Genomic DNA, 13,440 nt, shown 5'->3' with positions numbered 1-13,440 from the left:
GACGAGATGTGAGCCTGCGTGGCAGTCGGCGACTCTTTCTGCGGAGCTTAGGAGTTTTTATCGCAGCTGCGGTCCCTGCAGATCCTTGCGATGCGGAGAAACTTTTTCATGAGCTCAGAACTCTTTTCGCCCATGATAACAGAAGAACATGGCTAGAAAAACTTCAGCCTTCGACCTCGCCAAATGCACCCGGCCGAATATACTGAAGTTGCGTCCCTACAGATGTGCTCGAGAGTAAGAAGACCCCACCCCCCGGCGGACTATCAATTCGGTCCTAACTCACGAGTCCAGCGACTACAAAGACGACGGCAAGAATATCCTCCTTGACGCAAACGAGAATGCCTACGGCCCCGGATTGGTTCTTCCTCCGAATGGAATTCACGGGAATGAGTCCGTTACCCAAACCCAGGTCGACTTTCTCGGGTTGAACAGATACCCAGACCCTCACCAGATCGCATTGAAAGAACGATTTTGTCGATTGAGAAACACACACACACATTCAGACAAGGATCTGCGGCCGGAAAACTTATTTTGCGGTGTAGGCTCCGATGAAGTCATTGATGCCCTCCTGCGATGTTTCTGCGCACCTGCCAAAGAGAAGATTTTAACCTGTCCTCCCACATATGGGATGTACGCTGTCAGTGCGGATGTGAATGACATTGAAATTGTCCATGTCCCACTCAACCCCGATGACGGCTTCTCGCTGCAACCTCAAGAGATCTTGAACAAACTCTCCTCAGACGCGTCGATAAAAATGGTGTATATCTGTTCACCAGGAAATCCTACCGCGAGTCTGATTCGCAAGGACGATATCCAGCAAATCCTTGAACATCCGACATGGAATGGCATAGTCGTGGTAGATGAGGCATATATTGATTTCTCCCAGGAAGGATCGAGTCTTGCCGAATGGGTCCTCGAATGGCCGAACCTGGTCGTCATGCAAACGCTGAGTAAGGCATTTGGTCTGGCGGGCATACGGCTGGGGGTCGCTTTTAGCAGCCCTGAGATCGCGGCTCTGCTCAACAATATGAAAGCACCATACAATATCTCCAGTCCTACCAGTGTCATTGCCACAGCAGCATTACAGGACGAAAATCTCGCGGTTATGCGACAAAACAAAGCAAAGATCCTGCAGCAACGGGACAGGCTTCTTCGAGAACTTCCACGAGTACCGGGAGTTGGACGGTTCCGTGGAGGAACAGATTCGAATTTCTTACTCGTTGAAATTCTGGACAACCCACGGGAGAAAGGTGGACGACCTGATAACACCACAGCCCTCACGGTATACGAGACGATGGCGGGGCAGCGGGGAGTCGTCGTGAGATTTCGAGGTAAGGAATACGGTTGCCGGGGCTGTCTCCGGATTACGGTAGGTACCGAGAGCGAGGTGGATCGATTTCTGGGTGAACTCAAGTCAGTGCTACAGCAGATTTTTTCACAAGGTTCACAAGTCAATGGAGTCAAGGAAACGGGAGAGGTTGGTCACGGGGAGGAGCAGCGCGAGGCAAGAGCCAACCGCGTGATATCATAATGCATTTTGGAATTTGGGAGGTATCCTGCCTCTGCAGTGCCAGTGAGCCATAGAGACCAAATAGACTTTCTGAGTGAGCGCTGAGAGATCACCGACTACCCTCAAACTACCCACCGTCGATGCCAGATGGGTCAGGCGGGTGCTGCCTTTTATGCTTTTGCGTAGCGCCTCCAGATCTTTGACTGGACCTTTTTTAGCCCAGCCTTCGCGTTATTCCCAAAACCGACAGAAGTAAAGAAAACAACCCTGTCGGAGGATGCCAGCACATCGCATCTCGCTGAGGAGCCACTTTTATTCTCATTCACGCAACACCAGTGTCCTCCCCTCCAAATGAAACTGCACTCTTGTGAACCCTGGAAGATCTGCCTCTAGTTGCCTTGCAGCCTAGAAATATTGCGCAGGAACAAGACGCGGAAGAGCCAGAATCTCCTCAAAACTCCGCCCAAAATTTCCATCGTTTGTACGCTTTGCGACAGGTCGCTACACATTGCCAATCCGTCGTCTGCACCACTTGACTATCACGAACGAGCGATCGAGCGAATAGCTGTGCCACCCAATCTCTTGATCTCGTCTTCTGCCTTATCGCACCGCGCTTCTCGTTCCTTCGACCAACGTTCACTCCCATTTCACTGTCCCTCCCACTCCGAACACCCTGTTCCACGTTCGTCGATCGGCGCTGCAACGACATTGGTCGAGTTGTGAACGCGTCCAGTCAAATTGCTGGTCTGAAAAGAAGACCCTCTCATAACGACCTCACTTCCAGCCCGTTTCCTGAGGCCACCAACACCTCTCGACTGTTGCCGGTGGAATCATGTTGGATGGAGGAAAGAGAAGGACATTGATCGTCGCCACTCTACTCTAGGATCGGCGCCTTCGTTGCTCTTCCCACGCCCAATTTTGAAAATGGTCAAGGCGGATGTCAAGCGGGACTACTATGCGGACTTGGATCTCCCTCCGACCGCAGATGCTGAAGAGATCAAGAAGCAGTTCAGACAACTGGGTAAGACAACACGCAGGGCTGTAGGTTGAACATGTGTACTTACAGTGGCAGCAAAACAATATCATCCGGATCGAAATCCCGGTCATGAAGTCGATGTCGTTCCCAAGTTTCAAGCCGTCCAAGCCGCACATGAGATTCTCAGCGACCCGGTTGAGAAAGCCAAATATGATGCCGGTCGTGCAAAGCTGACAGCTAAAAACCCTACGAATACCGCTGCAGGCCATCCACCTGATCCGTATACCTTTGCGAGGTCTGCCGCTTCGAAACCCCCAGCCGCAGCACCACCATTCGCATTCCCACCACCGCCAAAGGCAAAGGACAAGCGAACGCCTTTCACCGCGCCAAACCAGAAACCACAGGCATCATCAGGAGCCGATAAATTCAATGCATTCACACGCGCAGCGCCACAGTCGTGGGATAGGGCCAGATTTGATGAGGCTCGAGCAGAAGCAGCACGAGTCTTTCCGAGCATGAGACCTGCACAACCTTCTCAACAAATGCCCCCACGAACCACCCGTCAAGTTCCAACCGCTCCGAAGCTATCACCCTCGTCAGAAATGCCCCATGTTCCGAACGTCCCGCCCACAAGCTTTCCGGGATTGTCTAGAGCTGCGACCACGAGGAAGCAAGGCTATTCCTCCGGGTCTCATGGAACTGAGGAATCACCAGCCCCGCATTCCGCATACTCTTATGTTCCAGGAAATCGGGGACCACCGAACCCTCGTATTTATGTTCCCGAGGGTCACAATGTGAAATCACCTCCGGTTCCAAGGGCAAGACCTGCAGTGAGTCCTCTGCGACACACGAGGTCTTCGGATCACGACATGAGAAGCGATCTGGGCGGAGGGTCTCGGCCATCATCGAGATATGCTGCCGCCAGTGGTGAGAGAACTGACATTCACGGAGAAGGACTCCATCGATCTGCTAGCGTACGCAACTCGCCAGTCGATCCTCACTGGGACGATCGAGGACCATTCGGTAGGCCATCATCTCGGCACGAACATCTTCCCCGACATCGAAGTGCCAGTCCGGGAATGAGGAAGACCGGAGTCAATGCCGAATTTTCCGAGTCGTCATCCTCCGGCGAAGACGAAACACTGAACATGAAGTCTAGGCCCAAAGCTCAACCACGCCGGCCCAACACCAGAACCGGACCGTGTTTTCATGCTTTTGCTGACAACGATCCAGCTCTGACTGGTCAATTCCCCAGCACCAACTACACGAAGATTGTTGATGAGAGCCGGTACGAGTATCCTCCTCCCGATTCGAGGGAACCAACTCGCAAACCTTTCCCGGATTTGACTTCCCCGGACATTGAGGCGCCGAGGCCCAATGATTTGCGCGGATTTGGTCGCAGTGGTGGACGTTCGGACAGGCCCAAGTATGCTGCTCCCTTTGTCCCAGTTTCTCATTCATGGTCACCAAAATTGAGATTCGATCGAAGTTCCCCCAAAGGGTTTTATTTAAACGGTCTCCCTTCATGGGCAGTTCCGTCGAGTGTCTTTCCGCCAGCGACGCCTCCGCGGCGTGGAAAGCGGGAAAGTGACAATCTTCATGCCAGAGACAGTTCTCTTTTGACATCTAATTCATCCGATGACATCCATTTGTCTGACATTGGGGCTAACTTAAGTGATAGTCATGATCCTAATCAATCCAACACGCAGACGAAATTCTCAGCTGCCGATTGGAATGACAAGGTAACCGCCGACGACATCTTTCGCCCGACAGACTCTCCAATGCGAAAGTCTCCTTCCAAGTTAAATCGAACTGGGAGCAAACCTGCTACACGAGGCAGAGGATTGTCTAGAGGAAGAGACCAAGAAACCAGCTCATCCGAATCTTCCAATGGTCACACTACAAATCAGCGTGGTGAAAAAGTGGCCGATGGCAGATCAGCAGCCTTTCAACAGGGTAAATTATCTGATGACTGGGCGTCGAAAGTGAAGGCTTCCACAACCCAAGCACCACCGAAGACAACAGGAAAGAGGCATGGTCATGATTCTGACTCCACGGACGGTTCTCGAGATCGATATGTCGTGGTCGAGGAGGATGTAATGGATGTGGATGAGACTCCACCAACGAGCGGGGCAAGTGTTCCTACCTCAAATGGCGTTCACCATTCGAACGCAGATGCTTCGCGCCAATCATCCAAGGGACAATCTGTGAATGGGGTTGACTTGAGAGAATTCACCCGACAGGCACCCTTTGCTCCCTCTTCCACCGGATTGAAAGATATGGACGATCTTGCCACTCATCTGCCTTTCCCATCACGTGCAGAAAACCATGTTGACCCCAGTGCCAAGTCCACGGCAAGACTTCGTGTACTGAATCTGCCGAAACCGCCCAAACCCGTCACACCACCGGCCGAAGATCGGCTGGATCAAGCCAATTTTCAACAGTACGTGGACAACATGAACGCTTATATGAAAGAATGGAATTATTTCAACGCCAGAATGATTGAACATTTCCGGAGCCGACAAGATCGAGTTTGTGGAACCATGTCACAGAATTGGATCAACATGCGTGGGGATGGTCCAGATGCCGACGTCTTAGATGAGAATCGCTCGCAAAAGGCGGGATATGCAGCGTATATGCAGTGGCTGAAGGACGATACACAATGCAGAGAATGGTGGGATCATGCTCACGAGAAACACCTCCAGTGCTTGGAAGATTTGGGCAGGACGAGGGAAGCGGCGAAGAAGATGCTGCGTCCAAGTTGAAGAAATCAATTTGGCGTGGATGTATCAATTGTACTTTTGTCCGAAATGGTTATGGGCAAGGCGTTTGCGTCCAACAATGACGGCCGCTGAGACGACGAGATTCCTAGGTTTGGCTAGAGCTTTTGATTGTCTGTGTTTTTGATCTTTGATGATCATGACCATGACACTTGTTACGTCAGATCGTAATCAGTGTCTCTGGACCATTTTAACTACCAAGAGGAGATAGATCTCATATATTCTCTTGCTCAGCCTCGCAATCTACAGAACTCTTCAGCCTATGATCCTTTGATGATCCTTGGACATTCCTTGACAACACTTCAACCACATTCGCTTCGTCTATCATTCGATCTTTGAGGAGTACTCGCTTGTGATCCCATGGCATGGCATCGAACGTGAAAAGTTTCGCTGTTGACTGGTGAGTTCCCACGGATTCATTGGTCCCGTCTACAGTCTCTCGGATTCGCAGTTTCCACTACTGGAGTGGAGGATGTACCATACCACTCTTGTAGGAGACTAGCCCGCCCTGTAGAGAGGTTTCTCTCACCATGAGAGCGTGAAAAACTCGAGCAACACACATGCTGTCCCATCAAGGCTCGTCAGTTCATGTTAAAAGCTTAATCAGAAACTCGGCATCGATCAATATCTGAGCCTTCAAAGAAGTAAATATTCTCCGATGACCGGTTCTATTGTAAAAATGGAAAGGCACCTCACAAGCCATGCCTGGAGGAAAGAAAGCACCGTCTACCAGATCTACCCAGCATCCTTCGGATCTGCGTCCGCAATAATTAGACCCAAAAACAAGGGCCGTCCAAGGCGACTTTCATGGTATTATTTCTAAACTCGACTACCTATCTACTCTTGGCGTGGATATTGTCTAGGTCAGGCCAATCCTCCGGGCACCTCAAGCAGACATGGAATCCCACTCTTCAACGTTCAACCCCTTCCGTGACGAGACGACGGAGGAGTACTACCTACATCTCTTTGCCTCAGCGCATCCGGATCTGGCTGGAAGAACTCTGCCGTCGTGGACGCCGTGCACGCACTCATGCGCTTCTGGCTCCACCGGGGTGTCGATGGATTCCGAATGGAGGTGGTCAACTTCATCTCCAAAACACCAGGTTTGAGTTCTTACAGCCAGGGACCCAGCACTTCGCTTGTGGTCCATGACCACATGAATTTCTACAGGTGGTCAGCACGATCCCGCGTGAATACGATGCTTTCAGCGTTGATGAGATACCCGATGTGCAGGACACGAACGAGATTCTCAAAGCCGTAGGTCGAAATGTTCGAGACGGAAAGTCGGTATCCAAATATCATTGCGTACTTACGCATCGATGATTCGACAACCGACTCTTAACCTGCGGTGTGTTGACTTTCTCATTCCTCACTCAAATTCGATACTTTCAGATATTGAATCGTCAGCCTTGTCTTCTGTTTTAGCTACTTCTACCATAGGATTTATGAATGGGGTTGACTCTCCACAACGTGAACGGAAATCCGCAAGGCTGGCACCCCTGACACGAAAGAGAATACCGCGGTACTCCGCCGAGGATAAAGTTTTTGCCGCATATTTGCTCGTTCGCAGAAATAAAATTGGTATTAACACAAGTAATACTTTCCGTCTCAAAAGCCGAAGCTGTCCAACAGACTATTCGCACTTGGCTCCACAAACTGCGTGGGTAGAGGTTTCTTGTCCTCCGGCTGAATCTTAAGTATCATCTCTTCGTCCTCTTCCTTTTCGAGATCGAAAAATGTCTTACGCCTCTGGATGCCCGGGTTAGGTTCATGTCGCTGGGCAAGATCTGCGCTTTCAGAAACAAATTCCCAGTCCCTAACTAAGGATAACGCGAGAACATCGCAACCCATTCGAAGATATTGTCGCACGCATCGCATAACAAAATTCCACTCCTCTTTGCTGCTGACGATTTGTCGCCATTTGTTCTGTTTTACCAGTGAAGCCCGTAGCTGAGTGTAAAGCATGGTAAGAATGGGGTCGTTAGCCGTGTAGCTGAGTGATCTGACCATTCCTTCCATGTCGTCCAATGACCTCCCTATTACCCTGTGAACAGGTTGTACCAGGACCTGGATGGCCATTTCTTTTTGGCCGAGCAGAGAATAAGCCCAACTAGCCATCCATCGCCCTTGTTCGCTTTCCACTGAACGAGGCAGAATTATCTTTTCGATCAGACACGTTAGTGCTGATGGGCATTGTTCAGATTCATATACTCGAGCAATGGCGATTGCAAGTTGCAGGTCTTCCAGTTGGTGAACGCAGACGTTGACCGCATCCCATATACAGTCCCCCAGCAAGAAGAAAGCGGCAGCATATTGAAAACGTCGCTTGCTGATAAGTGCGTAGGCATTCTTGAGGGCGGCCGACTTCCATCTTGGTTCATTGAAATTGTTTGCCAACAGTTTCATGGTGTTTTCTTTCTCACGAACCCCCATAGTCATCCTCCATAGACCTTGGAGAATGGTTTTCTTCCCGAGTGCAAGATAGTACAAGGAGCAATCGACAGGATTGCGTTCCTCGTGCTTTGTAAACTCAGTACGACCAACGTTCTCCATTTGCAGTCGAAGAGACTCCAGGTCAGACAACCAACAGAATAATCCGGACTTTCGCGCCGCTTCCCAAGTAAGTTTGCCGCCATAAAACCGCGTGACAAGATCGACAAGAATATCCTGAGACGTGCTCAATGACGCAAAAGCAATGGCGCGCCATGGGACCTCTTTCTCACTACTAGTATACAACGCCTGAAGATAGCGTTGAGCATTGGCATCAATTGATCGTTCTTGTTTCTCCAGTTCTGACGTGACTTCGACCTGCTTAATCAAGTCCGATTGCTCCTCGCCGTTAAGTTGCCATAATTCGTGCCTTTTCAAGTTTTCAACCAGGCTTTCGGCGATATTGGAAATAGACCCCTGCTCGATCTCGCCGTTGACTGTACCGTTGGTGTCATAATATGGATTCGTCTTCCTTTGATCCGATATCCCGCTTCGCATGATTGATTCAATGCGCATATCCAGGAAGCTCGAAAGGTTGTCTCCCTCACTGAAGAATTTCAAATTATGGTGTAAACGATGAATAATGTCTTTATTGGCCTTCAGGCCTCCCAAGTATGTCAGCAAGCACAGAAATGTCGGATGGAAGATCGGCAGCAGAGAATTGAGCATCGACATCACAGCGAAAGTGGAGTCGTTTTGAATTTTCTTTCGAACGTCTCGCAATGGTCTCGCATCTTGGTTGTGATGACTCTCGGCATAGCCTTTGAAGACGAAAAATTGAATACCGGATCCCACCACAAGATCTCCGCTTCTAAGCCAACATAAATCTCCGATAGAGTGGGTGGTGAAATCTCTTATTCGGATATGACGGAGGTCGACCCAGGAATTCTCGAGATTGGGGTAGTTATATCTCACGTGAGAAAGAACCACGACGTGGTAGTCGAAGCATATGGCAACCAAGGCAGACCCTTGCGGCGAGACCGCCCAGGCAAATGTTTTGATGGTGTCGGTTCCGTCCAGATCATGCTCGTATTCGAAAGCACCAGTTTTGGCATCCCAGATACTGAGACTACTGCTATCGTCGTTAACAAGAACAATCTTGCCATATCCGCTGGCACCGATCGCCTTTGGATTTCGAAGATTGGTCTCGAGGAGCGCACCTGACGTCAGATGTGGCTTGTTCGAGTCCGGCTCTTCCTGTGACTTGACCATCTCAATCGTGCCGTTCTTTGCCAACGCGGCGGTGAAACCCAGTGCATTGATTTCGCGAGGATCAGCCGGTCGATCATTTGTGCTCATATTGTCACAGATCGCCACCAAAGAGTTGAGACGATTCTGTACATGCAATCGCACATATCCTAAGGATCGTATGATTTCAGGATATCCATCCCTTCTCCTGGGGCGGCCGTCGTCCTTGGCGGGGAGAAGCAATTCCCACGCTTCTGTGGTATGGTCTGGATAGTAGCCCACGATCACACGACTCGTCAATGCTCGTTCACTGGCAATCCGACTTTGGGTAATGCGCTCCGGTATTCGATTTGCTTCGAACTGTCGCACGCCGAGTTTTTGGGCCTTAGCTTCACGAACATCCCAAAGCTCCAGGGCGTTCGAAGTCAGAATGGATGCATATCTTCCGCGAGATAGAATGACCGCATCCTTGATGTCGGCTCCCACTATAAGAGAACTCCGCCGAAGTAGCGGTGCGGTGGAGTGGCTCCCTTCATGTTGCCATAGACTAGCCTGGCCTTCATCGGTTGTGGACAATATGATGGTGCCCAGGACATTCCGTACGATTCTCTGGATAGGAGCGCCGTGGCCGGCCAGCGAAGATACCAGTTGTGTCCGATCGTGTCTTATGGCGGTATCAAAGAGATGTGCGATCTGGCTGTCGTACCAATCAATGTCGCCGGCGAACGAGTGTAGAAGGAGAGACAAGGACGAACGGGTGACACCCCCAGCGAAGACGCAAAATTGGACGTAGTCTTCCAATGGGTCGCTCAATTGCGGGACATGGATATTCATGCCATCAACATGGGAGATGTGAAACACGGATGGAGGAATCCTATTCCGGTATCCAGCATTCTCCAACCCCCATACCGACATATGACCAAGTCCATCAAGAACAATGCATATTTCAGGACTCCGATTTGCAATCTCGATGAGATGTTCCAATGCATGATCGGCAGTCCTGGTACTTGATCCGTGAACGGCATTTTCGGTAGCAATGGAAAAGTCGCGACTGTCGACAATGAAGGCGAATCGTCTGGTGCTCATTGAACTAACGCTCAACCTTCGAGGTTGGATCGACGCATTCATGTCGATGGCCCCGACCTGTTGCAGAACCGATGGCGAACGGGGGTCGAACGTGGTCCATGCTCGGACATAGTTGTCGGAACCAAACGTATACAGCAAGTTGTCCAGATTCTGTTCGAGATGCCATGGCTTTCGCCAATGAAGGTTGGTGACTGCCGCCGGGTGTGGTAAATATGAGACGTCGAATCTGGTACCATCGACTTCGTACGAGAGCCTCCTCCAGATCTTGACTAGCCGGTCATGTGGTCCAACAGAGGCGATTAGGCTGCTGTCTCGGGATAGGTAGGCGAGTGCCGTCGGATACGCCAGGGTCTGATCCCAAATGATTGTCGGTGAACTGGTCTCGGGAATAAACCAAAGCACCAATCTGGACCCGCCCAACAGGAGCTCCTCCGGAGAACCCCAGGACAACGAGGCCACATCAAGTCCAGCCGTGTTTCTGAGCTCGTGGATTTGGACCCATCTGAGAACACCCTCTTCCCGACCAACCGGCCTGTAAATGTAGACATGTGTAGTATCGCATAAAGCTATCCGACCAGTCGTTTCCTCGAGAGTGATCGCGGTTAAGGAATCAACCGTGTCGACGTAGATGGTTTGGAGGATGGTCTGAGGACCGCTGAGTACGACGGCCGCATTTCCGGAGATGTATGCCTACACACACTGGTTAGATGTGTCGTTACGGCCAGGGCGAAGATAGGAGAGCCACAGTCTTACCACTAGACGAAGGCCATCCCATTGTGCAGTGCTGAGAGCCTGCCGCTTTGATTGGGGCCGGCCAGGCAAGATGGCTCGCATAGGAGCGGCAAGAATCAATGATCAGCCCTAGGTCGACATGCTCAAAGTGAGAGAAACTTTGTCAATCGACATGTACGAATGTGGATCTCCTTCAGGGTTGTGGTAGGACAAAGATCTTCGGTATATATGAGAGAATTTCTGAAGACGGGCAAAACTGTAAATCACATGGTTGCGTGACGGCAAAATAACGCGATCGAAATTCTCCGCGCCGAAGAGTCCTGATACGCAAGGCTGCCTCTGCCTGGCACTGACACCGGAACACACAGTTATCCTTCGCCCACACCGTCATCTCTATCTTCTTCAGATTACCGTCGATGCGAGCAAAGATCTCCAAACATGGCCAGGAAGACATTTATTCCACTAGGTAACAAGCATGTTCTGCGACAAGTTATCCACACCCCTCCACTAACACCGTTTCAGAGAACAATCCCGAGGTCATGACCCAGTTGGCCCATAAATTGGGATTGTCTCCCGCTCTCTCCTTCCAAGATGCCTACAGTCTGACGGATCCTGACCTCGTTGCTCTTCTTCCCCGTCCTGCCAGCGCTCTCTTGTTCATCTATCCTGAAACTGAAACGTCAAAGGCATTTCAAGCCAAGCAGAATGAGGTGGAGCCAGACTATGATGGATCGGGCCCTGAAGAGCCCGTCATGTTCTACCGCCAAATCATCCAGCATGCTTGCGGTCTGATCGGTCTCCTTCACTGCATCACAAATGGTGCTGCGGCCGATTTTATTCAGGAAGGTAGTGATCTCGACAAACTGGTCCAAGACATTACGCCCCTTAAACCGACCGAGAGGGCTCAATTTCTTCATGACTCCGATCTGTTGGAGGAGGCCCACGCAGCAGCAGCTCAAACCGGGGACACCACCGCTCCACCATTGGGAGAAGATCCCAATCACGCCTTCATCGCGTTCGTCAAAGGTAAAGATGGCCGTCTGTGGGAACTGGAAGGGAGCAGGAAGGGGCCAGTGGATCGAGGGCAGCTCAGTGACGATGAGGATGTTTTGAGCGAGAAGGCGCTGAATATGGGACCGCTACCATTCTTGAAGCGTGAAGAGGTAGCTGGAAATGGGGTGTTGCGATTCAGCTGCACCGTTCTCGGTCCGAGCATGGACATCTGACCCTGTTCGTTGCTCGACAGTCTTCTCTCATTCAAGATTCGAGCAGGAATTCTGGGCTTTTGAGGTCGACCCAACCCAGATTAGGTTCGCTCTGCTTCCAACCCAACCGTTCTTGAACCACTTTAGAGTAGGTCCTGACTTCCTCGATAGGATAGGAAAGAAACGAGATTTCTTCCTGACGATGCACCCCGGTGCATGAAAACATAGCATGAACCGTCCTACTCTCTCTGACACCCTCCTTGATGGTGCCCAGAGGCTTCTCATATGCGCCACCACCGTGATAGAGACTTCCCAGCATGATGAACGCTTCACCCATCTGCATCTCTGCATCCATAACCCCGTGATTTCCATCAGGGCCAAAATCGGGCTTGCTATCGTCCCAGAGGTGGCTCCCGGGAACAACTCGCGTGGCTCCATTTGCTTTGGTTGTGTCACAAGCTGGAACAAACAAACCGAGCAGCATGTCACGACCCTTCTCATAGGAATCGGAACGGGTATGGCGCGCGTGATGATTTTTATCATCGCGGTGTAGATCTTGCGCCGGGGTTCCAGGAGGGATGTCGAAGGTGATAGATATCGAGAGTAACGGGTGGCTGGTGGTCGTTACAGGCTTGTTTCCATAATAGTGTGTCGTCTCCAATGCTAAGAAGTGCTCACAGAGATCTTGATATAAGGGATCGGCGAAAAATTTCTCACGCACAGTCGCACTTCTTCCAATGAGTCGGGTCACCGTTCTCGTCTGGCCCTGAAGTGCTGAACGCCAGTCAGATCTTGTAGGACGGCCCAGAAGTGATATATATATATGTATGTCTCTTACCGCCCACGGCTGGACCTCCATCCTGGTTATCCAACCACGGCCTGACTTCCTGATCCGCTTGTGATAAAGTCGTTATATCCGTGAAATCTTTGACAATTACACAGCCATCTCGTTCCAAGGTTTCTACAAACAACGAGAAGGGAGCTGATCGTGGTAACCTCTTGATATGACGTGTCGAGGTGTTGTCATCCGCTTTATCAGGATGGTATGCAACTCGTCTTGCCTGCTGGAGAAAGACTGCCATCAGCGAGATGCTCTTTTGTACTGCGCCCTCAAACTATGATTCAGGACTGAGTGAAGGGTCAAGGGTTATGAGCGGTCGGTGTCCGAGATTAAAAATGTCAGAGAAGCCATCCCAAGCATGCGCCAAATCATTTCTCCAAGTACTTACAGCAACGAATTCCCCCATGTCCGCAGTCCTGTGGCGTCAAAACTACTCCCTCTCTGAGTCCCCCAGACACCAGCTCACTGAATCACTGAACCAATATGCCGGTTTTCTCTTGACGAAAGGGTATCTCGATGTGATTGAGAGTAATCGAGCATTCAGGACCATATATTTTGTAAGGGCTGACGACGACGTTAATCAGATTTGAGTCTGGCGCCCTCATTCGTCCCACTTGGCGATGCAAACTTGA

The 13,440-nt window shown here is 50.8% G+C and overlaps 5 protein-coding genes across 5 annotated transcripts; 3 read left to right on the top strand and 2 right to left on the bottom strand.

Annotated features, from left to right (window-relative positions):
- Positions 1-148: 148 nt before the first annotated feature.
- Z518_06951 (histidinol-phosphate transaminase) lies at positions 149-1,531 on the top strand (the record flags this gene model as incomplete). Its single annotated transcript, XM_013415081.1, has 2 exons — positions 149-234; positions 292-1,531. The coding sequence occupies 2 exons, from the start codon at positions 149-151 to the stop codon at positions 1,529-1,531; spliced, it is 1,326 nt and encodes a 441-aa protein (XP_013270535.1).
- Positions 1,532-2,434: 903 nt separating this feature from the next.
- On the top strand, positions 2,435-5,251 carry Z518_06950 (uncharacterized protein; the record flags this gene model as incomplete). Its single annotated transcript, XM_013415080.1, has 2 exons — positions 2,435-2,531; positions 2,583-5,251. The coding sequence occupies 2 exons, from the start codon at positions 2,435-2,437 to the stop codon at positions 5,249-5,251; spliced, it is 2,766 nt and encodes a 921-aa protein (XP_013270534.1).
- A 1,623-nt stretch (positions 5,252-6,874) lies between these two features.
- Z518_06949 (uncharacterized protein) lies at positions 6,875-10,864 on the bottom strand (the record flags this gene model as incomplete). The annotated part of the gene is made up of 2 exons (XM_013415079.1): positions 6,875-10,720; positions 10,784-10,864. The coding sequence occupies 2 exons, from the start codon at positions 10,862-10,864 to the stop codon at positions 6,875-6,877; spliced, it is 3,927 nt and encodes a 1,308-aa protein (XP_013270533.1).
- Positions 10,865-11,200: 336 nt separating this feature from the next.
- Positions 11,201-11,988, top strand: Z518_06948 (uncharacterized protein; the record flags this gene model as incomplete). Its single annotated transcript, XM_013415078.1, has 2 exons — positions 11,201-11,228; positions 11,285-11,988. 2 exons carry the CDS (start codon positions 11,201-11,203, stop codon positions 11,986-11,988), a joined length of 732 nt encoding a protein of 243 aa, XP_013270532.1.
- A 31-nt stretch (positions 11,989-12,019) lies between these two features.
- Z518_06947 (uncharacterized protein) lies at positions 12,020-13,049 on the bottom strand (the record flags this gene model as incomplete). The annotated part of the gene is made up of 2 exons (XM_013415077.1): positions 12,020-12,741; positions 12,806-13,049. The coding sequence occupies 2 exons, from the start codon at positions 13,047-13,049 to the stop codon at positions 12,020-12,022; spliced, it is 966 nt and encodes a 321-aa protein (XP_013270531.1).
- Positions 13,050-13,440: the final 391 nt, after the last annotated feature.

The sequence above is a fragment of the Rhinocladiella mackenziei genome (genome assembly GCF_000835555.1).
Source record: "Rhinocladiella mackenziei CBS 650.93 unplaced genomic scaffold supercont1.5, whole genome shotgun sequence".
NCBI lineage: Eukaryota > Fungi > Ascomycota > Eurotiomycetes > Chaetothyriales > Herpotrichiellaceae > Rhinocladiella > Rhinocladiella mackenziei.
Note: the sequence above shows the minus strand (reverse complement) of the source record. Positions and strands in the feature narration are given on the sequence as shown.